General features: G+C 42.0%; 2 protein-coding genes across 11 annotated transcripts; one reads left to right on the forward strand and one right to left on the reverse strand.

The window, feature by feature from the left end:
* Nucleotides 1-86: 86 nt before the first annotated feature.
* CATSPERD (cation channel sperm associated auxiliary subunit delta) lies at nt 87-2,699 on the reverse strand. The gene has a single exon (XM_083517750.1). It carries the CDS (start codon nt 2,593-2,595, stop codon nt 241-243), a length of 2,355 nt encoding a protein of 784 aa, XP_083373876.1. The 5' UTR covers nt 2,596-2,699; the 3' UTR covers nt 87-240.
* An 822-nt stretch (nt 2,700-3,521) lies between these two features.
* Nucleotides 3,522-27,898, forward strand: LOC310713506 (opsin-5-like). Of its 10 annotated transcripts, none has more exons than XM_083517779.1 (8): nt 5,186-7,649; nt 9,407-9,575; nt 12,354-12,376; nt 15,131-15,218; nt 16,367-16,529; nt 19,547-19,674; nt 20,417-20,751; nt 25,666-27,898. In XM_083517779.1, the coding sequence occupies exons 2-8, from the start codon at nt 9,569-9,571 to the stop codon at nt 26,281-26,283; spliced, it is 1,362 nt and encodes a 453-aa protein (XP_083373905.1). In that variant the 5' UTR covers nt 5,186-7,649; nt 9,407-9,568; the 3' UTR covers nt 26,284-27,898. The 10 variants fall into 10 exon arrangements, with proteins under 10 accessions (XP_083373909.1, XP_083373912.1, XP_083373905.1 ...); XM_083517778.1 differs by lacking the exon at nt 5,186-7,649 and having other exon boundaries at nt 7,656-9,575; nt 20,417-20,533; nt 20,678-20,751; XM_083517783.1 differs by lacking the exons at nt 5,186-7,649; nt 9,407-9,575 and adding an exon at nt 3,522-4,724 and having other exon boundaries at nt 12,311-12,376.
* The last annotated feature ends 60 nt before the right edge of the window (nt 27,899-27,958 follow it).

Here is a 27,958-nt window from a genome sequence, read left to right on the forward strand (position 1 = left end):
CTCTCTCCCACTGTGGATTTGGAGCTGTGCATTTGCTCAGTGCAGGTACTCATACTGCTAAAGTCAGAGAACCATCCACAAAGCACTTTCTTTTGACAACTTGTATTTATTAAAACTCATACATTTTTAAAGCATCCCTTATCCATAAATACTGGTTTGCAAACCAAATGGTATTTCCTTTCAGTGCTGTTGAGAATTAACCTACCCCTCCTCAGAGCATGACATTACAGGACTAAAATATTACGCCCAAACTGTTTTCATTCTTGCATTTTCCTTCATTAATTTAGGAAAGTAGTATACCATCGCAATAGAGCCAAATATGAGAACCAGAAAACTAATAAGTGTTTTACCAAAATTGATCTGAGACTTTGGGAGGGCGCCATGTACATACACACTGAAAACCGTTGTTAGGTCACAGTAGCTATAGTGTGTATCTACAACAATGGCTTTGAAGACATACATGCCATTGTACTGTGGAAATAATATTCTGTTCTTCTCATTCCTGTTTAGAACATGATACGGCCTGGAAGCTGATGGCAAAGGCCCATTTTCTTGGGGAATCTTACAATTTTCATAAAGCAATCTGTTCCACACATCACTTGGCTCTCTTCCAGGATCCTCTGCCATTATAGTGATCCAGTTCTGCGCTGCTATCCTACACTCGGCTTCTACTTCATTCAGGAGATAATCATAATTATGCATGCCATGTATTTCATACAGTACAAAATCAGCAGAAACATATTCTATGAATTCATCATTGTCCCACAGCTCAAGAACGGGGAGCCATGGGCTGTCATAGTACAACAGAATAGGACATCTCCAAAGATCATAACGATAGGTAATGTTAAGGTTTGGCTGTGACAATTTTTTTCTGCCAAGGAACTGCGGGTCATATACCTTTCGATCAATTGAATAAACAAAATTATTCTGCAGCACAATATCCTGAAAGAGACCTCTGTTGCATGCTGTTGTACTCTCAGCAATTTTGATATGTTTCTTAGGTGAACAGCCCACTACAATAAGGGCTGTCATTGGATGCATGTCAATACAGAATATGGCTTTGTTGTAGATATCCACCGTGACGGTGGATATCCTGCTTGAGTAAATAGTATCCTGAAACTCGAGGTGAGACATGCCCGAGAAAGCCTGTTGAAGCAGCCTAATATGTAGCCTGTATTTAGTGTTTCCATCAAAGGTAAAGCCATCCTGATCAATATGTGCTTGAAATGCCAGCGCGTGAGGATTGCTCACAGTTACATATGGATGGGTCCCAGTGCCCGGCTTGGGCACAAATGTGACATTAAAATGAAGTTCCTGCTTCATATCAATATAATATATTTTGTTATGGAAATCACCACTGAGGATCTCTACAGGACAGGGCTGCAGCGGTGGCCGTATAGTCATGAGTGTGTCCTGTATGTTAATAATGCATTTCTGAAAATGATACAATGCAGAATCCGTGCTCGGAACAAGACTGACAAAAAAAAGCACCCCAATATTCTCAAACATCATCGCCTCACAAGGGTCAGTGGGTTTGCCCTTGGTTTTATCACCAATGTATACCATCTGTGTTGATTCCATGTCCAGGGTTCCATAGAAAAGTTTCTGGTTCTTGGTGAGGGCTGCAATCTCATTTCTGTTGGCAGCTACATTACAAAGGCCATGCACAGGTAATGTCACATTAACATATTTATCAGTGGGATGCACTGTTATCAGAGCGGCATTCAGGCCGTGGTTGAAAGAGAACACGAAAGTGTCTTTTGTCCAAAGGAGAATAAAACCTCTCAGGCCAGGGGGAATTATGCCAATAACAGATTCATCTGCATAGAGTTTCATGTCGAATTTTGCACCTTGTTCTTGATGGGCTAAGTTCATATCTGTATATGTAAAATAAGCTTCCCCATCACCATCTGTTTTATTGAGGATAACTCCAAGTTGTGCCAAGGAAACAAAGTTGTAGATACCAATCAGTGCATTTTCGTAACTGGCAGGGCTTGTTTTTACAAATCTGTATCCCCCATCTTTGGAGGTGAAGACATCAGTGGATTCAGCAGGCTTTCCAGTTGTATAAGCCACAATGAAATTGCTGGTATCGTAACAATTAATGTCCTTCAAAGAATAACAGCAGTCCATGTTTGTGACATCTGTGACGGGGCTATCGATGCCAGTTGACACTTTCCAGGTTTTCCATGTGCTATAGAAATACAAATAGACCTTTCCATTTATTACGAAAAGCGCTCGATTGTTTTGCACAAAAAGAGCACTAGTGACTTCAGCTGGTGAGCTTTCTATTATAGCTGGAATGGTCATTGGCAAAAGACTGCTCTGAAAATTATCTTGGCTGAGGAAAACCTTTTCCCCAAGATATATGGCTGGAGGAGTCTGTCCTCCAAAGTAGAATGCCTCACATGGGTGTGGTATTAGACGAGGGTCCTTATATTTGTATGAGAGAACAGTGCCGTGTGATACCATACTTGAATTGAAGGAGACGCTTGATATAATCAGTAGATCATGAGTGCATGGCCAAGAATCACCCCTATCCAGACACAGCAAAAAAATCACTAATATGATTACAGAACTGCTTGGCTTCCGCATTGCTGATTTCTGAATTATTCTCTCAAGCCAACCCCACAATGCATGAACAGATGTGTTCAGTGTGAATGCTGTTAGCTGTAGTGTTTCTAAACGTCTGTTTTGTTCCAGATTCTAATTCAGTTATTCTGAATTCCAAGTGGCAGTTGGCTGTTAGATGGGATGGGGTACCTGAGGAGATTTCACATGATGCTCATTATAGCTTCTGTGCTGTCTTGTTCCTGAATAAAAGATGATAAAACGGATTCTTTTAACCAGGAAACAGTGAAACCCCACTCTCGTTCTCTACTCCCACAAGCATGTGCATGCAAAATATCACATCCACTCCCTGAACCGTCCTCTATTGCTTGTTTTTGTACCTGGCTGAATCAGAGGGATGGGGAGGGTTGCAGGGTCCACCACATAGGATTGGCTGAGAGACCAGCTCCATCTGTCTCCCTCTCTTCCTAAGCTCTTATTCAGGTGGCCATTCCACAGTGGGAACGTAGGTTTCGGGGTGGGTTGATCATGGTGAGGGTTTGCCAAACGTGCCTTCCTCTTAGCTTGTTTCTCCATTTCGTCCTGAGTTTGAGTGTCTTCAAAGTCCATGACACCTTTGGTAAAAGCTGTTCACCAATTGGAATTAGGCCAGTGTTTCCCAATTGTCAGTGTTTGTTTTACTTTTTTTAAAAGATTTTCCTTGAGAGAATCATTAAACCTTTTTTGTTGACCACCAGCATTATGCTTTCCATGTTTAAGCTCAGAATAGAGTAGTTGCTTTGGAAAACGATAATCAGGCATCCACAAAACATGACTAGTCAAACAAAGTTGATGTTGAAGAATCACACTGGTGATCTTTGCTTCTTCCAGTACACTGGCATTAGTTTGCCTGTCTTCTCAAGTGATATGTAAAATTGTTCGGAGACACCGTTGATGGACACTTGGTTGGTAATAACAAGGTTGTGTGCTGCAAATATAGTAAAAAGTAAGATTCTGTTCTGGTTGCTGTTGCCAATTCCTTCTTTCCCAATAGATCGAAATCTCACCCAACTCTTGCATTAAATTCACCCAGGAGGATAATTTTATCCTCCTTAGGCTTATCTGACAGGATGGCATCCAGCCGATAATTTTTTTCCCTTTTATGTTTTCATTGGCATCCAGTGCATAAGCACTTAAAATAGTAGCCTGTTGGTTTTTGGTGAGTTTTATTTGAAGGGTTGAAAGTTGCTCATTAATGCCGGTAGGGACTTCTGACAAGAGCTTTACAAAATAGTTTTTGATAGCAAAGCCTACCCCATGTATTTGACATTCTTGTTCAGGTAGACCTTTACAGAAGAATGTGTAGAGTTGTTTTTTTTTATTCTTTCAGTTGTCCCTCTCCTGTTCTTTGAGTTTCTTGAAGTGCTGCAATATCAATGTTAAAATGTCACAACTCTCTTTCAGTGATGGCAGTCCTGCATTTGGGAGGCTTATTATCTGTGTTATCCTGCAAAGTCCATATATTCCATGTTCCAAAGTTCAATTGTCTTTTACAACCGCTAGGTTGTGACCCCACTGGGTGTGGTAATCCAGTCAGGGGGAAAAGCGAGGCAGACTATGTTTAGGGCACCTTTTCTAGCCCCTCCGCCTTTTTGGGGTGGGTAGAGTAGGTCCTAAACAGGGCTGCTCAGGTGTGGATACAGCTGCTGAGCTGCTCAACTGTCTCGTTGAGTCAGAATGACTGAATCTGTATCCACCACCCATGAGCTGGTTCATGATTAGGGGCTTCCAGATTTCATGGTCCTGCCTCCGTTACCATTTGCTGATCGTCATGGGACTTTTTTGGGTTTGGGATGGGTTTTTGGAAGATGCCTGTGTGTGAATTTGTTTTATGTGGGTAGATCAGTGCACGCTGACCAACGCACAGTCTTCACAGTAAGGCTCTGTTCTGATAGCATGAGTATCACAATGACTGGTAGATTCTTATCTGCTGCAGCCTTCATCCACCTTCACAGCTGTTGTAACATACCGTTTGTTATCTTCTGCCTGGTCTGCCGTTGAGAACTTCTTGGATCATTCTTTGTCTAGCTCCTCCCCTTTGACCTTACCACCTTAGGTGAACCTGCTGGGAGTATGAGACTCAGGATGGCTTCGCTCACAAGGGTCATGATCCAGTGAGTGAGTGATGATCCTGCCCCAGCCTTATCCTATTCAACTTGGGTGCTTTGAACTCCCATCTTCTCCTTGGTTAAAACATATAATTTTGTAAACAAACAAAAATAAAGATTCTTGTAAACTGACACCTGCTTTGTCGTAAGCGTGACAGGAGGGGGCTGCAGAGATGCATAATCAGAGATGAAGAGGAGGAACAGGCTAAAGGAATGCATGTGGAGGAGGCTCAGCATACACAATCTGCTTAGGAACAAGTTACAGCCATCCTCATGTTTGGCTCCTTGACTGGCTTCAGAACTGGGAGAAAGCAAGGTCCCTCGGACCTTGCAGGTGAAGGGCAGCGTGGAGAGCTCATGCTGTTTTGTCTGCCTGCCCCAATGCTGTGTAGAGGAATCAACAGAAAGTAGGGCACAAAAGAGGAGGAGGAGGAGGAGGAGGAGGAGGAGGAGGAGGAGGAGGAGGAGGAGGAGGATGGCTTTCAGCTTTAGCCCTGGCTAATTGCCAGCAAGATGCAGCCACATCTGAAACACAAATACTGCCTCCATTCAGTAAAAGAAAAAAGAAACTTGCACTGAGTTTGTTGGATGGAGAGAAAAACAGAGAGGGGGAGAGAGTGAACTTCTCTTCCCCTCCCATATAGGCATGTCCTTCCCTGCAGATCTATATGGGAAGAGGACAACTCAGTTGTCCTCAAATAAGCCCCACAGAAGTTTCAGACAGTTAGTTGTAATTAATGTGAGCATGGTGAAGGATGCTACGCTCAGTTTTATTTTAAAAGCAAGCAGAGGCGAAAAAGTTATTTAGAAAGTGACAAGTGGATTAATGCGTGTGGGTGTCAAATTGCACATGACTGCTAGAAAATGGTAAAGATGCGTTCTTAGTAGGCAAAGCTTCTGAAAGTCAACACTTAACTGTGATTTTATGGGGATAGTATTCCACAGCCATTGTGGTTCCTTTGCATAGTATCCTTTATGAAATATGAACCGCCGAGTTTCTCAAAGCCATCCAAGTTACTCTTTCCAACGATGCAGCGACGCAGCTGGTTGTGGTGGTGGGAAACGGGAAGCCCTAGGAACCGGCACTCTCTCCTGGTCCACAGTTAGGTTAGCGCCGTGCTCCTTAGTCGCAGTGCCATATATCAGCCCCTAGAGGGCGACGATGTCATAGGAAGTCTGCAATTACCACCCATGTTTTATTGTTGCATTAGCATATTACAAGTATGTGCCGTTCCAAAACCAGGCACTTCTCCGACTCCAATGCAGAAAGCATCCTGGTGAATCTGACCACCTTCTCTGTTTCCTCTCTCTGCTCGGTTTGCTGCGCCGGGTACGTAAACCTTGCGGTGGTGACCGGCTTGCCCGGGCTGCATCGGAGACTAGGCGGCGAATCGCAGAAGCCACGCTTGAGCTGTCAGCGTCGATGTGAACAGTGGGAAAACGGAGCATGTGCAGAGCACCTTTCGCGCGCCCATCTTGCCCCTGCAGAACAGCCATTCTCTGCATGCAACTGCTGTTTCCCACTAGGACACAGATGGTCCTATTTTAGGCTCTCACCATGAGCAGACGAATATCCACAGGATCAGTGCTGAGTGGATGGAGGTGTGTGGCTATTCTGCCGTGTTGCAGTGTCTAGCATACCCATCCAGAGGGCCGTGAGCTGCGAAGTAGCGAGGAGGCCTGGATCCCAGACCTGTCTCGGCTCACTAGGTTGCCTTGGGCAAATCAGATCTCCACCGCACAGTTCCAATCAGGATTGTTATGAGAACAAACTAGGATCCATTCCTTGGGAGAACAGCGGGATACAAATGTGGACGGAAATAAAAGAAAAAGAAATTTATTTACTTGAAGCAATGGTGAAGCATGGGAAGGCGCTCTGTGTGTGTATGAGAGAGATGTTCATTATGTGCTTCACAGCTGAAGTAACAGACGCGGCCGTCTAAAGGCGCCTGTCCCTAAATCTGAATCAACCCAGAATTTAAATTCGCCCAGCAGCCCCACGATTCCAACGAAGTAAGAACAATTCTACTTGGTTTCAGTTTAGATTGTGGGCTCCGGGTTTTCTACCCTACTTAGCGCCAGAGCTTCGCCCTGGCGCAATCGCAAGGCGCACGCCAGGATCTTTATTATTATTATTAAATATTTTATTAGTTGGATATAGGAACAATATATAATCAAACACAAGCAATCAAATACAATTTCCCCCTAACCCCCCCATTAGCGCCAGGATCTTGAGAGCCCTTGTGCCGTCGGAGAGACGCCGCCGATATTTCTTTGGCCAATGGGAAGATGCGGAGCAGATCTGCTTTCATCTCACTGGAGGCGCCGCTTCAGGGTCTTTCCGCCCGCATCCAATCCAGTTTCTCAAAAGGCGGGAAGGCTGCTGGGAAGCCGCCTCATGCTGCCTCCAGTCGCTATCAGGGGGTGGAGGAAAGGGAAACTCCCTCGAGTTCCCCGCCCGTGGCTATAAGATGAGGGAGCCCCCGAGAGAGCGGCTCCCTTTAGCCGTTGCCATGGCCCTTCCTCCGGCCTCTCAGCAAGCGGGAGAAGCGGGCGGAGGTGAGGAAGAAGCGGAAAGTTCTGCTCCCTGAGCTCCCCAACTTGGCGCCGTCGCCTCAGGGCAAGGGGCTCCTTGTGCTTCGCGCCTGCAGGAGTTGTGGGCTAGTAGTAGTAGCGTCATGCTGGAGCAACGAGTGGCGTCGGCGGCAGAGGCGCTTCCCTCGCCTCAGCCCCGGCTCAAGCCCGCCCCAATCCGCGCCTTCGCCTTCTAGACCCGCGGGCATTGCCTCTGCCGCCTCGTGAGTCACTGGAGGTTCCTTGGCGAAAGCACTTCGTTTCTTTCTGGCGCTTCGCTGAGCGGCAGCGTCGGCGGCGGAGAATGCGAGCGCGCGCCGCCGCGCCGACTTCCCCGCGCGCCAGCCCGGAGCCAAGGTAAATTTGCGCGCCCTCTCACCTGGCCCACCTGCAGCTTCTAGCGAGCGCCTTGTGGGAAGGGAAACTGGCAGCCTCTAAACCTTGGACTGTTTGTTGCCTACTCGACTCTAAAGTTCCTGATGACTTGATTTTTTATTTATTTCCAGTCCCCCCCCCTCCTTTAATCTGTCTCCAGTTTTCTGCCAGGACGCCCCTGTTTATAGCCGCTGCGTGCCCGACTGAAATCTAAGAGCTTCATGCCAGGCTAGATTTTGAGCAGGTGGGCCAGTGCCACAATGAAGATGTCCTGATGGGGAGAGCAACACCTGCTGAATCTCTGCCCGGCATCCAGTTATAATTGGACAGAAAGGTTCTGCCAGTAAAAACAATGAAATTCAGATGGCAATCCTGTTGGGTTTTCAGGTTCAGTACTAAAGTAGTGGGTTCAGAGAGGTAAGGTCATGTACTGGTGGAAAATGAAGGTTTAGCTATGCTGTGCCTAATGAGAAGTAAGTGCAAATAACAGTGGTACAAGAATGTGGTGTCTTACAGCACTGTTTAAGAAAGTTGTGGCCAATAACTATATGTTGTTATCAGTTTACTCTGTGCTGTTACTCCTTTTGTTGGCTGTTAAGGTGTCCAGCTTCTGAGAGGGTCAAGTAGGAATCCAAATGGGCAGGGTGCCTGCAACCTCCTTTTATGATCCCTGTGAGGTAGATCTTACTATATAGTTTGTGCCATGCAAGATTGCAGAAGGGTCAACTTGCCTTAAATCCCACAAGCTACTTTATCCAGCATCTGCTGTGACAAAGAACTGCCAACAGCAGTTGCTAATTCTGAACATCTTTGACACTACAGCTGCTGTTGTGGATTCATCTGTCCTCTTAAGAATGCAAAAGAAGATTAAAAGAACGTTCAGGGCAGGACATCTTGAAGGGGCAATGCCTGCTCTGTTAATTTTTGAGGGAGTTGGTGTTACTTTTAGCCTGCTGGGAACTTGGAACTGTTGAGCTGTGTGATAAGGGGCAACTCTGCAACAAAGAGCATCTGAGGTAATGCCATAGCAGAGGTGCTCAACACAGCTCAGACTTCCTGTGCGTATTGAGACAGGCAACACGACTGGGGTCTTTTTAAAAAATGTATTCATTCATTAGAATCTGTCAAGCTGTGAAGCTATGGTTCTTCAGCCCCTCTGTTGCAAGTACTCATGTAGTGTGAAAGGGAGCCGATTGCTCTCTGTAGTGTAGCTCTTTCATTTTAACAGCATCTCTCACCAAATTAGCTAACAGCTCTTTTTCCCCTGCTTCTGCTCTAGAAGAAGGCAGTGCTACGTGCTCCTGCTAAATCCAGAGTACACAGAATGTGGGCAAGGTGTTCTGGAGGATCCTTTCCTTTCCATAGATCTTAACTATTTGAACTTTCATTTACTATGAGCAAGAAAAGGATGTTCCTCAATCACATCACCCTTGTCTATTTCTTTATACTGCTATTGGTGTGCTTTAATTTCAAAAATAAGTTCAGGGAGTTGTCTTTAAAAATCTTTGTACAACAGTTATTAATTGTAGATGCTTTATTTAAAAACGATGATGGAGTGGATAGTAGCAAGTTGCCTGTTTCCAACCATGTGTTTGGAGTGTGACAATTTTTTTGTGTCTGTTCTATAATCCAATGTACTTGTCTTTCTCTGTAGACATAACAAGTCAAAGACACTTAGGTATGCTTAAACACCAAGGTGGTTGTTTTCCCAATGATATGTTCTGCATAGTTTCTTCCAGCTTCCCAGGTGTCCATCATATACTACTTTTTGGCAGATGGCACAATGGAAATATATTTCCACCTTCAGTGAGGTCTCTAAAGGTCAAGAACTCTAAACATCTAGAGCTGGAACGGCTAATGTGCAGCCCTTTTGTGTTGGACTCCCATCAGCTCAAGCCAGCATGACCAGTAGTCTAGGATGATGGGCATTTATTTCATTTATTTATTTATTCATTCATTTATACATATTTATACTTGTTTATTTATACTTTGCCAGGTGGGTGGGTATGTCCATAGCTGTCAAGTGTCCCTTATTTGAAGGGACAGTCCCTTATTCCAGCGCCATGTCCCGCTGCTGTCCCTTATTGATGGATGTCCCTTAAATGTCCCTTAAATGATGTCCCTTAAATTTCAAAGGAAGCAGCTTCTCTCCCTCCCTCCCTGCTGGCCAGGGAGGAGGGAGGCTCCAACTGTGTTGCTTGGCTGTGTTGCCCAATAAGAAGTCTAAGAATGACTGGGGGGTGGAGCTTGCATGCCTTGTGTGTGGCTAGTTAATGCAAGCGGAGGGGTTTTTTGAATGCTGGACGCCATTTTGTTGCACGTGCTGCTGCAAACTTTGCAGTGCAAAGCCAGGCCGGGGAGCCATCTTAAGTTGAGGCTGCATAGGCCTTGTGGTGCGTGTGATTCAGATTCTATTCAGTTGAACCTCTGGTTACAAAGTTGGTTGGACAGTGTTCTCGAACTATGAGCAGCATGAGTTTGACCAGACTGCAGGAGGACAGTAAGACTGGAGTGCCTGGAACAGGTGAGGCTGCAGGTCCCTTATTTTGGCTGCTGGTCCCTTATTTTCAAGGCTGCTAGTCCCTTATTTTCAAATCTATAAGTTGACAGCTATGGGTATGTCCCCTATCAGTCACCTGATGTCATCATGGCATCACATGACTGACAGGTCAGTGGCCCCACCCACATGTCAAAGTTGGCCCTTAAAGTGGGGATAGGGGATAGGGAAATAAAGATCTGACTCATTGGGTCAAAAATAAATAATTGGAATGAATTCTAATAAATATTCTTATGTGTGACAGGAATTCATACAGACAGTCTGGGTGTGCAGGTAGCAGTGTCACAATGTGTGAGTACGTTTAGGTTTCATTACTGGTCATTCAAATGTAACTCTTTTTACATATGTGAGAGTTGCAGTCAAATTGTGGGCAGATGGTGCATTTGACATTGTAGTCCATCATTTGCAGCCTTTACATCAACAGAATTCCTATAATGAAGAGAGGAAAGAGTTTGAGTAGTATATTACAAGTGGTGGGGTTTTTTTTGTGCAGAAACAACAGTTTCATTGAAGCTTGTGCCAGACACATTTCTGGTGGACTGTGATTGTGGAATTTTTAACAAACTCTCCCCTTGACTCATGGTTTCTCAAAAGAAGCAAAAGGTTGGGGCTTTATCAGTCTGCTTGTTTTATCCAGGCTGAGCAGTTTCAGATATTGCAGGGTAATAATAACATGTAAGCAAGATACAAGTCTATCAGTAACTTGCTTTCTCAAGCCAAAACTGACTGTGGTTCTTCTATTAAATTCCAGTTATGAGAAATATTGGCCACCACCACTCTTAGAATTATTAGGTAAATTGTATTACATAATAAAATTTGGGAAAATATTTTTTGTTCCACACAAACTTTCATTAAAAACTTATGCTTTGGGGCATGTTCTCTGATTCCTCATGTTGCTAATTGCTCTGAAAGCCTTTTGATGTCCTGTTTCCCAGCAGAGGAAAAAGGAAAGTAGAAGCAAGCTGCATTGCAGAAAGAAAAATAAGATCTATGGAGTCATATTCTGCATGCATTCTATCACGTACTTCCAAGTACCTTGTGCTTAGACATGCAAATCAGGATCTTTTATCAGATGAAGTGATTCATTCGAGTACCTTGTAAGTGACTGTGAAGCGTGTGGCCTGAGAAGGATTGAACATTAAATATAAACATTTGCCAGGCATAACAGTAATGCTGGAAGGATTTTGATACTCTGAAATGTGGATGGCAATTTTATTTTTTTTTGGCTTGGGGCCAGATTGAGGGTTCATCATCCCTCTGAAGCCCATGTGCATGCACGTGTACATGTGCGGACTTGCATACTCAAAAAGCACACACACAGCTTATACATACGTGTGTGTGTGGTGGTGGAGGACAAGCAGTGCACATATACATATACTTCGGCAGAATGGGGGAACAAGCATCCTGCACACATCTACACCTGGAGGAGAAAGGGGGACAGACTCAAAAACACACACACGCACAGAGTCATATACTCTTTTCTTCCCCAATGCTTCCCTGGGAGCAAAAGCACAGGTCTGAGAGCAATCCTAGTAATATTTATTCAGAAATCAATCTCATTCTATTCTTTCAAGTGGACTTGAGTGTTGCCTCTGCAGTGTAGCATTTTAGTTAAACAAAAGCCTGCCAGCTAGCAGCTATTCTAGCATAATGCATAGGCACATGTGTGAACAGGAGCTGGTTAAAACAGTGACTGCCAACCTTTTTAGACCAGTGGCACATTTCAAATTTTGAGATAGTGTTGTGGGCACCAGTCACAAAATGGCTGCTGTGTGGGGCATAGCATAACACAAGTACAGAAATTACATCTTCTCTCCCTCCTGAGTCCCTTGGTTAGGGGTTCCAATGAAGGCATTTGTGGGTGCCACGGCACCCATTGGCACCAAGTTGGTGACGCCTGGGTTAGAGAGTAAGGTGAGAGCAATTACTCTCTAGTACAGAAAGTTAGAAGGAAGGAAAGAGAGGAAATTGATGATGGATGAAGTGGTCAGCCAAGTGTGATGGAAGGAAGAGAGAGAACAGGAAGGATGGAGATGAGGTCTGAGTAATCACTGTTATTTTCTTCACTGGGTTTGTTCTATGACAGATCAACACAATAAGGAAGGTTAAAAAAAAAAGAGTGTCAGCAGTCCTTCAAGGTAGTGACAAACAGGTATGATGCACTCTAGCAAAGTTATGAACATAAAGTTACAGAGAGAAGTAGAGGTGATATCTTATGAATACTTTGGCTGGCACCCATTGTCCTAATCAATTGAAGACATCAACTTTTGGCATCTGCTTGTTGGGTCTTGCTATAAATATCTCTTGATTGCAAGCCAAAAATGATGTAGCTAGTGCAAGCCAGATATAAAACAATAAGGGATTAATAAAACTGTTCAGTATCGTGTCATATGAGGTCTCTCCAATAAAAACACTGCAGTGTTTCCAATTCTTTTGGCTCAGTTTGACCTGTTTCCATTAAAATAATTGCGAACTGATTGTCCAGTCTCCCCAGGTCCTAGGTCAACATTTTTTTAAGTTCAGTTAAGTTCATGTATCTATATATTTAACTTAAGTATATATCTGTCAATTAAAAAAACCTTTCATTTAAAATTATATAAATTTAATATACTAGTAATTCAGTTCCATTAGGGGAAAAGGCAGGGCATAAATAAATATATAATAATAATAATCACCTAGTAAACACTCACAATACAGTGGTGCCTCGCAAGACGAAAATAATTCGTTCCGTGAGTCTTTTCGTCTTGCGATGTTTTTCGTCTTGCGAAGCACGGTCCGTCGCAACTGCGCCTCTTCAAGCGGCTTTAAGAAAAAAGCGCAAGACGTTTTCGTCTTGCGAAGCAAGCCCATAGGGAAATTCATCTAGCGAAGCAACGCAAAACCGAAAAACCCTTTTGTCTAGCGAGTTTTTCGTCTTGCGAGGCATTCGTCTTGCGGGGCACCACCGTAGCTAGTGACTTACAGCATGTGTTCTGGGAAAAGAGAAAGTTAAAATTACCTATTAAATTAGTAAAAGTCTACCATCATGGCAGGTGATGTGTGTGTGTGTGTGTGTGTGTGTGTGTGTATGTGTATGTGTGTGTGTGTGTGTATGTGAAAATAAGAAAATAAGCTCTGTTTTCACATACAGACACATACAGAGCCTTCATCAAGTGATCCTTTTTTGTGGAAGGGTCAGTGAGTCTAGTGACGGATCGGCACATGGCTCTGAAGGCGCCCCCCCCCCGAAGGATCCCTTGCTGAAGGCTGCTCACCCACACAATGGTCTGGTCCACACATAATTTAAAACCATAGTTAAACTAAAACTTAAATGTGAATGTACAGCATGCTTTGCTGAAACCACAGGTGGCTCACACTTCCTTTGTTCCTGCTTCACTGTTGGGAAACAATACCTGATCTGAATTAGCATTACTGTATGTCTGAACCTGGGTGCATAGTCCCCCCCCCCCCCCCGCGCAATTGTCCCATGAACAAACCGCAGATGTAAGCCAAACTTTAGTCACCTCTCATGGGCCAACTGTAATCATGAAAATTTTGGATTTTTTAATTTTTCTGGACTTTTTTTGTGGGGGGGGGGGGAGCTGCATCTGAATTTTTGCCCTAGTCAAAAGTAGTTTAACTAAATATTTGAATAGGTTGGGTGGTAAGTAAATGAAGCACCGTTAAGTGTTGTTGGCATCCATCTGTCTTGAGAGACAATGGAGTGAGCTTCCAGGGGTGAAGTCAAACAGCTGGAGATTCGCAGTACTTGCTGGGGCTGCAGAAATTGGTAACTCATAACTTCTGCCTCCTGCATTGTTTTTACTACGTTACCAGCATCAATGTGACCTCTTTGACATGCAAGCCTGGACCATGTGTATGGAGGTCCTGGGCTGCCAAGACAACAAGACCACCTTGTGTTGAGTAGCTTGGTGAAACGTGTTTGAAGTCTGTGTGTCCCTGTGAAGGCTCTCAATCCGCTGTTCACAATCACTGATGTAAAATTTGTGATGGAGATTTCTGTTTTTGCTAATCTTTCCTTGGTAGTGCAAGGTTGCTTACTCATGTTATAAATATCTTGTTAAAGTATCCTTTGGATAACTTAGTGATTGTTTTATTTGGGCAATTTTTCCATAGTGACTTCATACAGAAGTTGCATTGAGCCCTGTGAAATTAGAATTATGAACATAATAAAAGGTTGTTGATAAGGACTGTGTTTTGAAGAATATATTCTGTGCTATTTATACTTTTACTGTGACTTGAAAAATATTTTTTCAGCACGTAGTATGCAGTATTAAATTGATGAATTGTGAGAAGGGCATTTTTAATAAAGTTTGAATGAATAATGTCAACACTTGTGATTTTTATAGTTTATTTTTAAACATTTACCGTTATGTTTGCGGTGCCACGAAGGAACACATAAATCCAATGTCATTCTATGGCATCTTTTAGATTGGTGTGGATAAAGCTTTGGCACATTTGCAAATTGGAAAAACTATTGTAGGCATCACACATACGCTGTAGCCTCATCTTATTCTATTTCCTATTGACTGCAATAAAATGTTTCCTTCAAGCCTAATTTCAGTGGATGAGGGGAGGCTGCGGTCACAAGGGGAAGCCCCTGTTGTTGTATGTGCACCTGTGAGTGACATGTTTTTGACCCCTGCTCCAAGTAGCCTCTGCATAGTGGGCAAGTAGACTTGTGCTTGCCCAACCAGGTAGTGAGGGAGAGCCCAGATTCTCAGAGGGTTTGAATCTGGTCATGTTTCCTTAAAGTCTCAAAACGTCAGTTTTTTAATTACCGCAAGGCTTAAGAAAATGCCTCCACATTTATGTATCAATGCTTGAAAACACTGTACCTGAAAACTGAGGGTCCTGAGATGCACTTACCTTGAATTCTCTCTTCTTCCATCCTATTTCCCCCCAGATGGGTTCTTACTTTGTGAACGCAACATTTCATTCCAAAATAACTGAAGCAGCTGATATTATTGTTGGAATCTTCTATATTATATTTGGTAAGAGTGATTGTTTGATATTTTCTACATATGATTGTGATATTCTCTACATATGATGATGATTGTATTTCACATTCTAGAAAACAAAAGATGATTTTATAACTCTGTCACTGGCATGTGTGTGATACTGTTTAACTCCTTGGTCCTGATTACCTACATGACCCAGGAAGTTGTTTGTGGACAAACATCGGCTCCCTCATCCTGAAGCGAGATGAGTGCCGCACCCCATAGTTGCCTTAGACTGTACTTAATCGTTGAGGTGTCCTTTACCTTACCTTTTACCCACGTATCTGTTTTCTCATTCCCGGCCCAATCTGAGCTTTGTATTGCCTATGTGTGCTTTGGTAGTAGCTGCAAAGGCTGTAGGTGACAGGGAGTTCGAAATTTAATTGGAAGAGAGGTGATGAGATATAAACTGTTTTGTCTTTTCCTCTATTTGGCCTCAAAAGCTGTTCTGTGCCTCAAAAGCTGTTCTTACCCTATTTTACAGAAACACAAAGATATAGCATAATGCCTTTCCATATGGTGCATCTGTGCACAAAAGAAGATGGTAGCCATTATGGTTCAGAGGACTGATCTAGATGTGATATATTTGCCTTTAGCTTTCAGCTCAATTAGTGCCTTGAAAAAATTCGCTACTGCTCATTTTAACAGTGCAGTCAGCTAGGTTAGCTGCAGTCATCATGAAAACCTGATTGGCAATATATAAAAAGCTTGAGTGGCTTTTTAGCATTTTGTGGAGTGGGCTGCAGTCTGGGTCAGCTTAACCTGAACTAAATTTGGTTCATGGTAAGGTGCCATTAGTTCCCTGCTGCCTTGTTTTATGTCTAAATTTTTCTATACAGATAGTATACTTTTTATTATATGGTTCATATTCATTAATTTTTACAAAGTGCTCAACCACTTTGGAGGCAAGGATGATAAAAATAAACTGGCACTGAAGGAAAGAGAACAATTTGGAAATCATGCTGCAAAATTATTATTTTTTTGTAAAAACACCTATATAAAAATCATGATTAGTCATCCCTTTGCCCTGTATGTTTTTCCCTTTAAAGCCACTGGAGAAAGGGACAACATGCTACTTTCATGCAAAGTCAAAATGCGAATGAGAGTGAAAACAGTTAACCCTTTTTTGTTTTGTCCTCCAGGCATATGCTCCTTTTGTGGAAACAGTATCCTCCTCTATGTTTCCTACAAGAAAAAGAACATATTGAAACCAGCAGAGTACTTCATGATCAATTTGGCCATCAGTGACCTTGGTATGACTCTGACCTTGTACCCTCTAGCGGTTACATCCAGCCTTTCACACAGGTGTGTTCAATGTGCATCCACTGAAGTTCTCTGTTAGTAGGAAACAGTAACTAAACTTTTCTTCTTCCAAATTTTTTAATTACTATAGTGATGAATAATTTCAAGGGCTGAGAAAAGCAGTCTTTCAAGCTCCTGGCAGTAATTAGTATTCTGAGCTGCACAACACTGTTGTCACTAGGGTACCTTTTGGGGGAAAGTTGCATTCATTCAGTACAATTACTCCACCTGGTTTCCTAATTTTCAGTGGAAGGAATAACAAAAGATCCAGCTTCCCTTTCTACAGTAATACATGTCATTGTTACTTAGTTACAAATTATTTTTATTTTTTTTACAGAGTGAAATTCAGTTACAATTGAAATGAAAGGAATACATTAGTGGAATTGCTTATGTTTCTTTTTCAAGGTTATGCGTTCTGACGCTCATGACCTCATCATGAAAACTGCTGTAGCCACTCCCCAGGGATAATCCCTAGCCATGTCTCCAAGGAGAATCCAAAATTACAGGCAGTTGTGCAGATCCATTACACACACACAAGTGCAATTATACATTGTTACCTGGGAGTAAGCTCCAATGACTGTATACATTTAAGTTGTACAGTGGTACCTCAGGTTACAGATGCTTCGGATTACAGACGCTTCGGGTTACAAACTTCGCTAATCAGGAAGTGGTTGCTCCAGTTTAAGAACTTTGCCCCAGGATAAGAACGGAAATCGTGAGCCAGTGGCAGCAGAAGGCCACATTAGTGAAAGTGTGCCTCAGGTTAAGAACCGTTTAAGGTTAAAAACGGACCTCGGAAAGAATTAAGTTCTTAACCCAAGGTACCACTGTAAAACACATTGACCTTTAACTAAAATATTTATCCAGCAGAAATAAAACTTTTAGCTTTTAATTTGAAATGCATAAAAAGCTAAAGGACCCCTGACAGTTAAGTCCAGTCATGAATGACTCTGGGGTTGCAGTGCTCATCTCACTTTACTGGCTGAGGGAGCTGACGTTTGTCTGCAGACAGTTTTTCCGGGTCATGTGGCTAGCATGACTAAGCCACTTCTGGCAAAACCAGAGCAGCGCACGGAAACGCCGTTTACCTGCCTGCAAGAGCAGTACCTATTTATCTACTTGCACTTTGATGTGCTTTTGAACTGCTAGGTTGGCAGGAGCTGGGACTGAGCAATGGGAGCTCACCCCGTCGCGGGGAACCCCGACCTTCCAATCGGCAAGCCCCAGGCTCAGTGGTTCAGACCACAGCGCCACCCGCGTCCCAGTTGAAATGCATACAATTTGCAAATAAGTGTTACTGTTTAAACTACTGGTAGAAAAGTAGGAATTCCATCAAAGAAAAAGAAAGAAGCATCCAGCATCTGCTCTGTTATTTTCCTCATTATCTGGCTTCTTCTATGCTATGCTTGTCACAAAGAAATGTAAAAGCCTCATTACTGTCTCATTCACTTGCCAGAGCAAGGCTTCTCTTAATTACCTGGCACTCTTGCAGATGGTGACATCAGTCCTGCTTTGAAAAAAAGTCAGAGTTGTGCTCCCCAGTATTCCCTGCCATTAGTTGTAATTGTAAATCTTTTGCACAGCCTATGAGTGGTTGAAAAATCCCCCCCTTGTACTCAGAAGATTTGAGCAGTTGCTCATGCCACTTTTGACCAGCCCTAGGTACTCTTGGGTGAGATCAATTTCAGTCAGGCTTTTGGCACTGAGACTGTATTGGATGGTCTATGTCAGGAGATAGACACAGATTTAAGAGTTCATCTTTGGGACTCAAGTTGATGGGGGCAGTTAATCCAAGGTAGATATTATTATTAATATGGCTTATTATAAAAGTAATTTTCTTTAATTTAAATATATCGTTCTTCTACACACTGCTGTCAAAATGGGAAGGGGCCCAGTAAAGTATCTGATGATGGTGTCAGGAAGCCATGTGGATCTTCAGCACTAAAGTCTTACAATGTCATTGAGTCAGAGAGCTGGGATCAAAACACAATGGCTCTCCTACCCCAATTCAATTTTTGAGGTTGTCGCTCGTCGTCTAGGGCACAATAATACATGCCCTATGTGGTAAGTGATTTGGGAAAATACTTCCCATCTCAGTGTGTCATGCAATCCAAAACTATTTTAGATTGATAAGTAAAGGCCAGTATTCTTACTAGCTGATGCAGATAAGAATGGTTAAATGTTACAAGCTAGAAAAAACTAGTTGAACCTTATTGGGCTCATTAAGTCTGTCGTAGCTATCTATTGAATCTTATTCATTCAAACCTTTCTAAGGAAAGAGTTTAGATACTAAGTGATGCTGGTAAGTATGTTGCATTGTTCTTTTTTAAAAATTCAATCTTTATTGGTTTATAAACAATACATACAGAAAACATAACTCATAAATGAGAAAAAAATTACTGTATGTTTATTATTCCTTGGAACAAATGTGTCAAATTTAGTATATGTATGGGATATATAAAATAAATAGACAAATAAGCAAACAATTGCAGTACTCCCGTAACTTGTGTGAGAGAGCATTACCTTGGAGTTTCCTTTTCTTTAGACTTCAGTTCTATCTCAATATGTAAGAAAATTAAATCTGCACATCCACAATTTTCAAATGTGCCTTTTCTCCACCCAACTTCAAATAGCCATTTTTCAAGTTAAATTGTATCAAGCAGACACTACTTGCCAGAGATACAGGCAAGAAACTGAACGCTTTTGTGTTATTTCTTTAATGAGTTTATATATTGTTCAGAACCCTTCCAGATGCATGCTGTGTTTTCAATTACGCTATTTAAATTTGAAGCAACATAATTTCTTTCATGGGATGGTTATAAGCATTTACGTTCATTAATTTTTTATAGACAAATAAAGATACATTAAGGTCCCTCTTGGCTCAGAATGAGCATGGACTATAATCAGTATTGCTATCTCAGTACAGTAGTGACCCTTGAAAGTTACTTTTGAATATATGACTGAACAGTAGCGAAAAGAGTATTTTTTGATATTAATAACTGTTTCATTTTTCTTCCTAGGTGGTTATTTGGCCAACAGGTTTGCTTGTTCTATGCATTTTGTGGAGTATTCTTTGGAATCTGCAGTCTGTCTACGCTAACATTACTGAGTACTGTGTGCTGCCTAAAAATTTGTTTCCCATCTTATGGTAAATAATTTTTTTCTTTCCTTCTGCACAAATTTAGAAGAACCAAGAGTTATGCAACACAAATTTTGGTACTAAATGCTTTAGCGAGGTTATCATTGTGGCGGTTCTAGTATGGCCATTGAGTCTCAGGAAATGGAGTGTTAGGGAGTGTGATATCTCTCTCTCTCTCTCTCTCTCTCTCTCTTTCTCTCTTTCTCTCTTTCTCTCTCTGTAGAAGGGTTCCCCCCTTTTTGTGAATAATACTGTTATAACTTGCATTGGAGGACTGTTGAATAGCAATGTGCACGTCATGACAGAACATAATTACTTGCTTACTTTATATAGGTCAGGGGTGTCCAACTTTGACCTGAACCCCCCCCCAAAAAAGGGGTAGATCACTGCCAGATTTTAATCATGTGAGTAGATTGCAGTCTCTAGGAAGTTGGATGTGCCTGGTATAGGCGAACCTGGGCTGCTTTGCTCCTTTGGTTTGGAGATAACACTATGTTTTGCTCCCCACACTGGTCATGGTTGTTTTGAGTAACTATCGGGTTGGGCATACTAGTTGGGTTGGGCATACTAGTTGTAGCTAATGAGAGTTCGAATCCCATAAGTTCTGGAAGGCCATAGGCTAGTCACCACTTCTCTGCAGGCAATAAATAGAGATACCTGTATTTTGATTTGTAGACTTAAAACCAGCTGCAGTATTATTACAAGCAACATCTCACCCATGTATCTTAAATGTGAATATTTTGTATTTCAGGGAATAGATTTAGGAGAGAACATGGTTGGATCTTGATAGGATGCAGTTGGGCCTATGCAGCCATTTTTGCCCTTTCCCCACTGGCTCACTGGGGAGAATATGGAGCCGAACCTTATGGTACAGCATGTTGCATTGACTGGTATTCATCAAATATAAACACAACAGCAATGTCTTACACAATTGTCCTTTTTGTCTTCTGTTTCATTATCCCCTGTGGAGTAATTGTTACCTCCTATACTCTTATTCTGATTACGGTGAAAGACTCCAGAAAAGCAGTGGAGCAACATGTCCTGGGACCCACCAGGATGAGCAACGTGCAGGCTGTTACAGCCAAGGTATTTAAAAAGCCATGTTCTTTTTTCTTCACCTATTGATTTGCACTCTGTTTTTAAAAAAGTATTTTATTGCTTTTTCACATGTAATAAACATAATTCAAAGCCCCATAAACAACTGCAATAGCAACTAGTCTGCCATTTCTCGGGAAAAGGCATAGCAGCAGCTCAAAATCAGAAACAGTTTATAATGCATATTAAATACTCTAATTTAATAGGTCTTGCCAGATGTTTCCATGGATCTGTTGAGGTTGTTTCAATTGATCATAATAGGGAACTGTGGTTTAAAGAGATCAGGACCAAAGTGCTGAAGCCAGGGATCAGGGGAGGGCACAGCAATTGAGCCTGGTACTTGTTCCCTGCTTAATAAAATGGGGTTCTTTTAAGCCAGGAATGATAGGTCTGACTCTCTACTCTAGATATGAAACTTTGCTGAGACTCTGCCTAGCTCTACAGGGGAAAGAAACAAAGCATGCTTTGCCAAAAGAATTTAAACTTAGTCCTCAGTCTAATGGGTCCAACAGGCTCTTGCGCTCACCCCAAAATTACTAATTGCCTGAGCTATACATAGTCAAAAGCAAAATCCCATTGAGTTCAACGAGGTTTACCCTCCAGTAAGCATGCAGAGAACCCTAACATGAAAGTCCAGAATAGCAGTGATGACTAAACCACTAACTTCTGCACCCGTTCCCACTTTCTCTTTCCCCTGTCATGAAGGGAGACAAGTTGCCCTTGCCCCTCTCACAGTCTCTGCAGTTCATGAAGAACTTGGATGGGGGAGAGAGCTTATCAGAGGGGAAGACACTCTTGCCATTGGCATTCTAGCAAGGGGAACAGATGAGACCTTTTTCTACTACTCTGCAATTTGGGTCATGGGAATAACATACAGGACTAGTCCCATGACTAAAAATCAAAATGTGGGGGAATCAATGCAGGCTATTTACATATTTTATCAAAATGGAGACATCCACAATACAACAAAACAGTTTTAATGTAGTTTGTTGTGGTATTATACTTTCCTTTATGCATATTTGTTGACTCTAAATCTGATTCAAATTAAAAGTTTACATGGCAGCATTTTGGAAAATTAGATTAGGGAAATAATCCTTCAGATATCTTTGTGTCTCTACCTCTTTACTGAGGTGGTACTAAAATGTAAGATAGCTAAGTTAGAAAATGTGTATCTTTTGGAGACAAATGGACGGAGATTGCCCTGATGGGACAAATCTGACGTTTTTGCAAGGACATTCTAGGGAGGAAGTTGTTTAGCTTTTGGGCTGCTGGCTCAGTCAACATTTCAGGAAGGCCGAGATTATTCAGGATCAGGCCAATGGTAGCTAGAATCTTAAGAGTTGCTTATGGGTAATTTACAAACCATTTGCTCAGATGTAATTCCACTGAGATCAATGAAGCCACACGATTCTATATAGCCTGTAAATTATGGTGTGTTTTAGGCAATGAAGCTCTTTGCCGTATATCACAGCACCATAACTTGTTTGCCAGAAGTGTTAAGTGCAATATATCATCAAAGTACATTTTAGATGCAAGGTTCATTGTCCTGTTGATTAATGCCTGCAGAGTTTCTGTTTAATGATTGAACAATCAGAGACTACATTGATTCTGGCCTGCAATCTGTCAATGTGTTCACTGTTAATTCATGCAGTCTATGGAACCTCCATCTTTCTGTTATTATGCTGCTAGCATAGTACTATTGTACTATCTAATGTCATGGAGGAGGTAAGCCTTGCTGCAAGAGGGGGAAACTTAGTTCACTTTGCATTCTTCTGAATCTAGTCCAACATATATCATGTTTATCAATGGAGTGGTAAAACTGATGACCAGATTGCTAAACAGCTTTTGATTTAAATTCAGTCCTAAAGCAATCTTTAGCAGTTAGTCTCTCCCATTTTAAAGGCAACATGAGTATACTTTAGAAAACAAATATAAAAATAGATGCAATTTGTGTAAACTCTGCAAGGGTGAAGGCAGGAGGAAAGGGTTTGTCTTGCTGTAGGCCCTGTCAAGTAGGAGCCCATGATAATCTCACCAAATATACACATCTGTTGCAGCAATACTAGTTTAACTTAGGGAAATGTCCTATCATTAACTGTCTCCTGGACTCAACAAGTCACTTCCCTTTAGAAGTGATAAGTTGTACTGGAATATAGGCTTGAGCATAACAATGGCAGGGTGCCCACTCACTCCAAGCACCCTGTCGCTATCCCCAGGCTGCATAAGCAAAGCATCATAATTGCCATCTAGTCTTCCTGATGTGGTCACTGGTGCTGAACAAGTTGGTTTCCATGGCTGCTGTGCACTTATGTTGACAGCCTTTTGCCTTTAATGGAATCTGTGGATAGAAGAAGCAAGTGAAGAGGGCTATGATACTCTGAAATTATACTGAAGCATGAACAGGAATTGTGTTTGGCACTGAGTTTCCTGTCTAAGAATAAAGAATCCAGTTCTTCTGACTTCTGTTCCTAATACTTTTCATGGTGCCAAAGACTGTTTGTTGGTCCACATTTTACACTTGTGGAAATTTTGGCTTGTGAACAGGACTGTCTTACCAGCTTTTAGACTAATGCTAGATTTAGGGTTGGTGCTATAACCAGACCCTTGATTTTCTAGTACCTGGGCTTGTAGGAATCTTAAAAATGTTAATGTTTCATTAAAGTTCATGGGGAAGGGAATTAGTGCTCACACCTGGATCTCCAAGCTGAAGTTTGCCTTGTGCCACCCACTAGGATGGAGGAAGCCGCCTTGTTTCTATGGCCAGTGTAGTAGCATATATGTCACTCTAATTCATAATGTGGCCTCCATGCTCCAGCAGTTTTGGCCCAATTGGAAGTAAGCATGGGCAGGCCAGAAGTGATGTTTATGGCCTGCTCACTCAGGACGATCTTTTCTCTCATGCCAGGCCATAAAGGGGAAGAGTGACAATAGAGTGATAGAGACACACCAGGGGTGTGGCGTTCATTGTACCTTTCCCCCAGTGCATTCTTCAATGGAGGAGTGATTGGAATCAGGTGTGCATCATGCTTTATTAAAAGCGAATGTAGGCAGATGAAATGTGTCCTGGACTCACTTGTTCGGGGGGGGGGGGGATGACTTGCCAAGCCTCCTTTGAAGAAAGATTGGGACTGAGTGCATTCTTAGGACCTCCCCTTCACCCCTAGGAGGATTGTGACAGCAGATAATGGTGGGGAGGTAGCCTGTGATTAACTGCAGCTGATCAATCTTTTAATCTTTGAGAGCTTTTAGCTCCACTAAAAAGAACAGATGCTGGCACTATGAAATATGTATAGGTAATTGGTTGTCAAAGCAAATGATTATATATCCTTGCTTTATTTATAGTTACAACCAATATTCTTAAGTGCTAATATAAAAAAGAACCTTCCTATTTCAGAACTATTATATACCCCATTTGATAAATGCTTCCGAAAAATGGAGGAGAGCAGCAGGAGATAAACAGAGCAGATATGCTGGCTTTGATGTTGACATTCTCTTGATATTTTAAAGCACATTTATAGTGGAGGTGAAATGGTCTTTATTGGCTTTTATCTTTATTGAGCCTCACAAAGTTGTTTGAAGCTTTGCATATGCATCCAGAAGTGGAAGCAGGTATGGTAAAAGTGGACCTAGCTTGTATGGCCAATGTTCAGGGATGATGGGAGTTGGCGTCCACAGCATCTGGAGGACCCAACATTGGCTACCCCTGCCATAAAGACTAAAATATGAAGCACCTTTTAAGGATCACCTCAATTTTTGAGGCTTTGTGACTGGTGCTTCTTTCCTCTTCCATTTTTGGACTGAATGTAAGATTGCATGAAATGGCATAATTCTTGAGTGCTTTGTAACGGTCAAAGTGTTGGGCAGGATGCAGCAACAAGGCAATTTAAGTAAAGACTTAAGTTGCCTCAAATAAAGAGTTTGCATACTCTCTGAACTCTCTCTCTCTCTCTGTGTGGGTGTGGGTATGAGTATGTGAATGTATGATCAAATGTAAGAACACCACTTTTGTGAGCATGGAAATGCTGTTTGCAGGCTGACTGCTTCCAGGTTTTAACCTTGGAAAATGGAAGAACCACTGCTATGCTTTGGTAGCAAAGCCATAGTGTTTGTTTTGTATGATGGGATTACTATTGCACTAGCAGAGGGGAAGATATGGGACTTGAGCTATGCAGCCAACTGCAGAAATTGTCTCAGTTCTCCCGCTGTGGATCCATCATTGAAGTGTGAAATCATTTTTAAGCATGCTTTTATTGTTAGTGCTTTTATTGTTAAATCGCTTCAGGGTATAGGAAGCAACCAATAAACTCACAAATAAAATAAATAAGAATAGAAATAATATCTATTTTGTCTGCCATTTAGCTTGCAAGATGCACCTGGATCTCCTTGACTATGATTGGATGCTATGCTCTTTGAATATATTCATAGCCATTTGTAGCCTATTTGCAATCTTGGCTGCCCAGTGTAGGTTATAAACTCTTGGGAGGGACCATATCACAAAGTCTAGGGGACTGAAGGAGCTAAATGCATGTTTAGTAGCTATGGCCACTTGGTTATTGTGGTGGCAAGTATGCATGTGGAAAAGGGCCAAGTATTAGACAAATCTCCACCAAATGAATTCATCTGGTTAACATTATTAAAAACAAAGCACATCTTATTTAAAACAATAAAGCCAATGAGAGTATAAATGATGACACCGTAATTGTTAGAACTGCAAACTGTAATTAAATAGACTAAAAGCCAAACCAGATCTGTTAATGGCCCTGAAATTGACTGACAGTCATGTCATCACTCTTAGGCAGTTGTTGCTTGGAGGTGGGACAGTGAATTAGGCAATCTATTGGTCTAACCCACCTACTGTTTTGTTTTGAATAGCACAAACTTTCTTTTCTTCTTTTAACTTTGCAGCTGAGCATTGCTGTATGCATTGGATTTTTTGCTGCCTGGAGCCCATATGCCGTCATTGCCATGTGGGCAGCCTTTGGGTCAATAGAGAGGATTCCTCCACTAGCCTTTGCTGTACCTGCTGTTTTTGCCAAGTCTTCAACACTCTATAACCCAGTTATGTATCTTATGCTAAAGCCTAATTTCCGAAGCACTATTGCCAAAGATTTTGCTGTTCTCCAACAATTATGCATCAAAGCTTGTTTTTGTTTCAAGCATGTACAGAGCTGTTCTTACAGATCAGTTCTGGAAGTCCACTCGAAATCATTTAAGGGAAGACATGAATCCAGCAGTAACTCCATGCAGATAGTAGAAGGATGTTCTTATTTTCCCTGTGAAAAGTGCAACGATACCTTTGAATGCTTCAAGAACTACCCAAAGTGCTGCCAGGACAGGCTAAGCACCATGGAACACACACTTCAAGAAAACATACCCTTGGAAAATCAAATTCAATCGAACGCAAAGCATGCTTCTGAAAAATATGTAAAGGTTGTTGTCCGAGGAGAAAAAAACAGTGAGATTGATAGTTTAGAAGTAACATTAGAAAACATACCTATGCATACTAGGTTTGTCAACATCTAGAGTATGTTTAATCAAATGCTCCAGGTAATAATTTAATTGCACCAGACTTAACGAATGTAAAACTTTTCTAAGCACTACCCTATTTTTATTTCATTATTACCCATGGGAGGACGAAGTAATATCAGCATAAATATGTTTAAAAGTGTATTTGACTTTCATCATGTCCACAACCATACCTATGTGCATTCAGAACAAATTGTGTACTACAGTACTGCATTTCATTCGCTTCTGATTTTTTGAGTTTCAGAACTTATGTCCTTTGCTTCACAGAAGCAAACCACTTCATACTTGTGAGGCTTTTCTGCAAAACATTAATTCTTCAGATGCTTGGTAAATATATTTTATATGCTGCATATTCATCAAAAAGCTTGGTCTAGGTTTTCTGAGAGCCCTTTCAGAGAGGTAATGTCCATTGAACTGTTAATAGTTCCACAAGGCATATGGTACCCCCCCCCCCGGAGGCTATGAACAGTTTTTTTCCATTTTCAGCTTAGGCTACTGTTCACATCTCCTTTCTCATGCAGTTTTCTTTCTAGGAGAGGGAGTGGGAAATTTTCCTTTCTCTGGTACATTCCCATGTTGCTCTTGGAGCACTTACAGTCAGTTCCACTCATGCATGAGTGCCCCAGCCTGGCCTTTCAAGAACAAACTTGTGAGGGGCCAGATGTTTCCTGTATTTCTGAACTTACAGCATGAGAAGCATTATAAGGCTATCATTACTTCTTTCAACGAGGCACCTACTTCTCCCACAACAAAACTCAGAAGCTGAGCCACTTGGGACAAGGTGCAGAAGATATTAGCTGCCCCTGGGCTGTAGCCAGGGAAGGAGCTTATCCACACACAAGAGGATCACTTTATGCTCTGTCCACCCTGGAACTGGCACCCTGCTCTTAAAAACATTTTCTGCTACCATACTTACCTGAAGCAGGTAATTAGTGTCACTGAGTTGTCAGTGCCTGACCTGAAGACAGATAGTGCCTGCCCCTCTAATCGCAAGAAATTATTTGGGAAAGGTTGCTCTTGCCAAAGGCCTGCTACTCTTAACCTTCTGTCCCTCTCCCCCATAGCCGTTTTGCTTTGCAAAAGCTGGAGAAGGGGGTGGGATTAGAGAGATTTAAATACAATAGTGACATATTCAGACTCTTCATCTAGGCAAAAAGCAATATAATCAAATGTAGACGTATAGGATGGGGGATACCTGACTTGACATGTGAAAAGGACCCCAGGATTGGATCTCAAGATTATAAACTATTAGCTGCTGAAAATGAGTTGATAAGGTGATGCAGCTTCAAACAAGGCTAATATTCTGCACTAATCATACCTCATCTGGAGTACTTTGTTCAGTTTTGAGTGCTGTGACACAGGAAGGTTGTGGATGAATCAGAAATGGTTCAGAGAAGAAGAATGGGTGGTTAGAGATGTAGAAAACAAGTTCTCTCAGAGAAGGTTGAAAAAATTGGGTATCTTTAGCATGAACAAGAGAAGACTGAGAGGAACATCAAAGATTCAAAGGACTGATACATAATACTTGTTCTCTGGTGCCCTGGAGGGCAGGACTTAAGGACAGTTTTCAGCTGAACATTAAAATAAACTTAACAGTAGGAGCAGTTTGACTGTGGAATCAGTTACTTGCAGGGGTGATGGGTTCTTCCTTGTCAGAAGCCTTGAAGGAAAA

This window comes from Podarcis liolepis, assembly GCF_965112155.1.
Source record: "Podarcis liolepis genome assembly, chromosome: 8".
Taxonomy (NCBI): domain Eukaryota; kingdom Metazoa; phylum Chordata; class Lepidosauria; order Squamata; family Lacertidae; genus Podarcis; species Podarcis liolepis.

Bases quoted from the DNA above. Each gene is read 5' to 3' on its own strand.
- LOC310713506 (XM_083517779.1), top strand. The intron at 19,675-20,416 runs GTAAATAATTTT...TTTGTATTTCAG, and splicing joins AATTTGTTTCCCATCTTATG to GGAATAGATTTAGGAGAGAA. The intron at 20,752-25,665 runs GTATTTAAAAAG...TTAACTTTGCAG, and splicing joins TGCAGGCTGTTACAGCCAAG to CTGAGCATTGCTGTATGCAT.
- CATSPERD (XM_083517750.1), bottom strand. From the start codon at position 2,595: ATGCGGAAGCCAAGCAGTTCTGTAATCATATTAGTGATTTTTTTGCTG.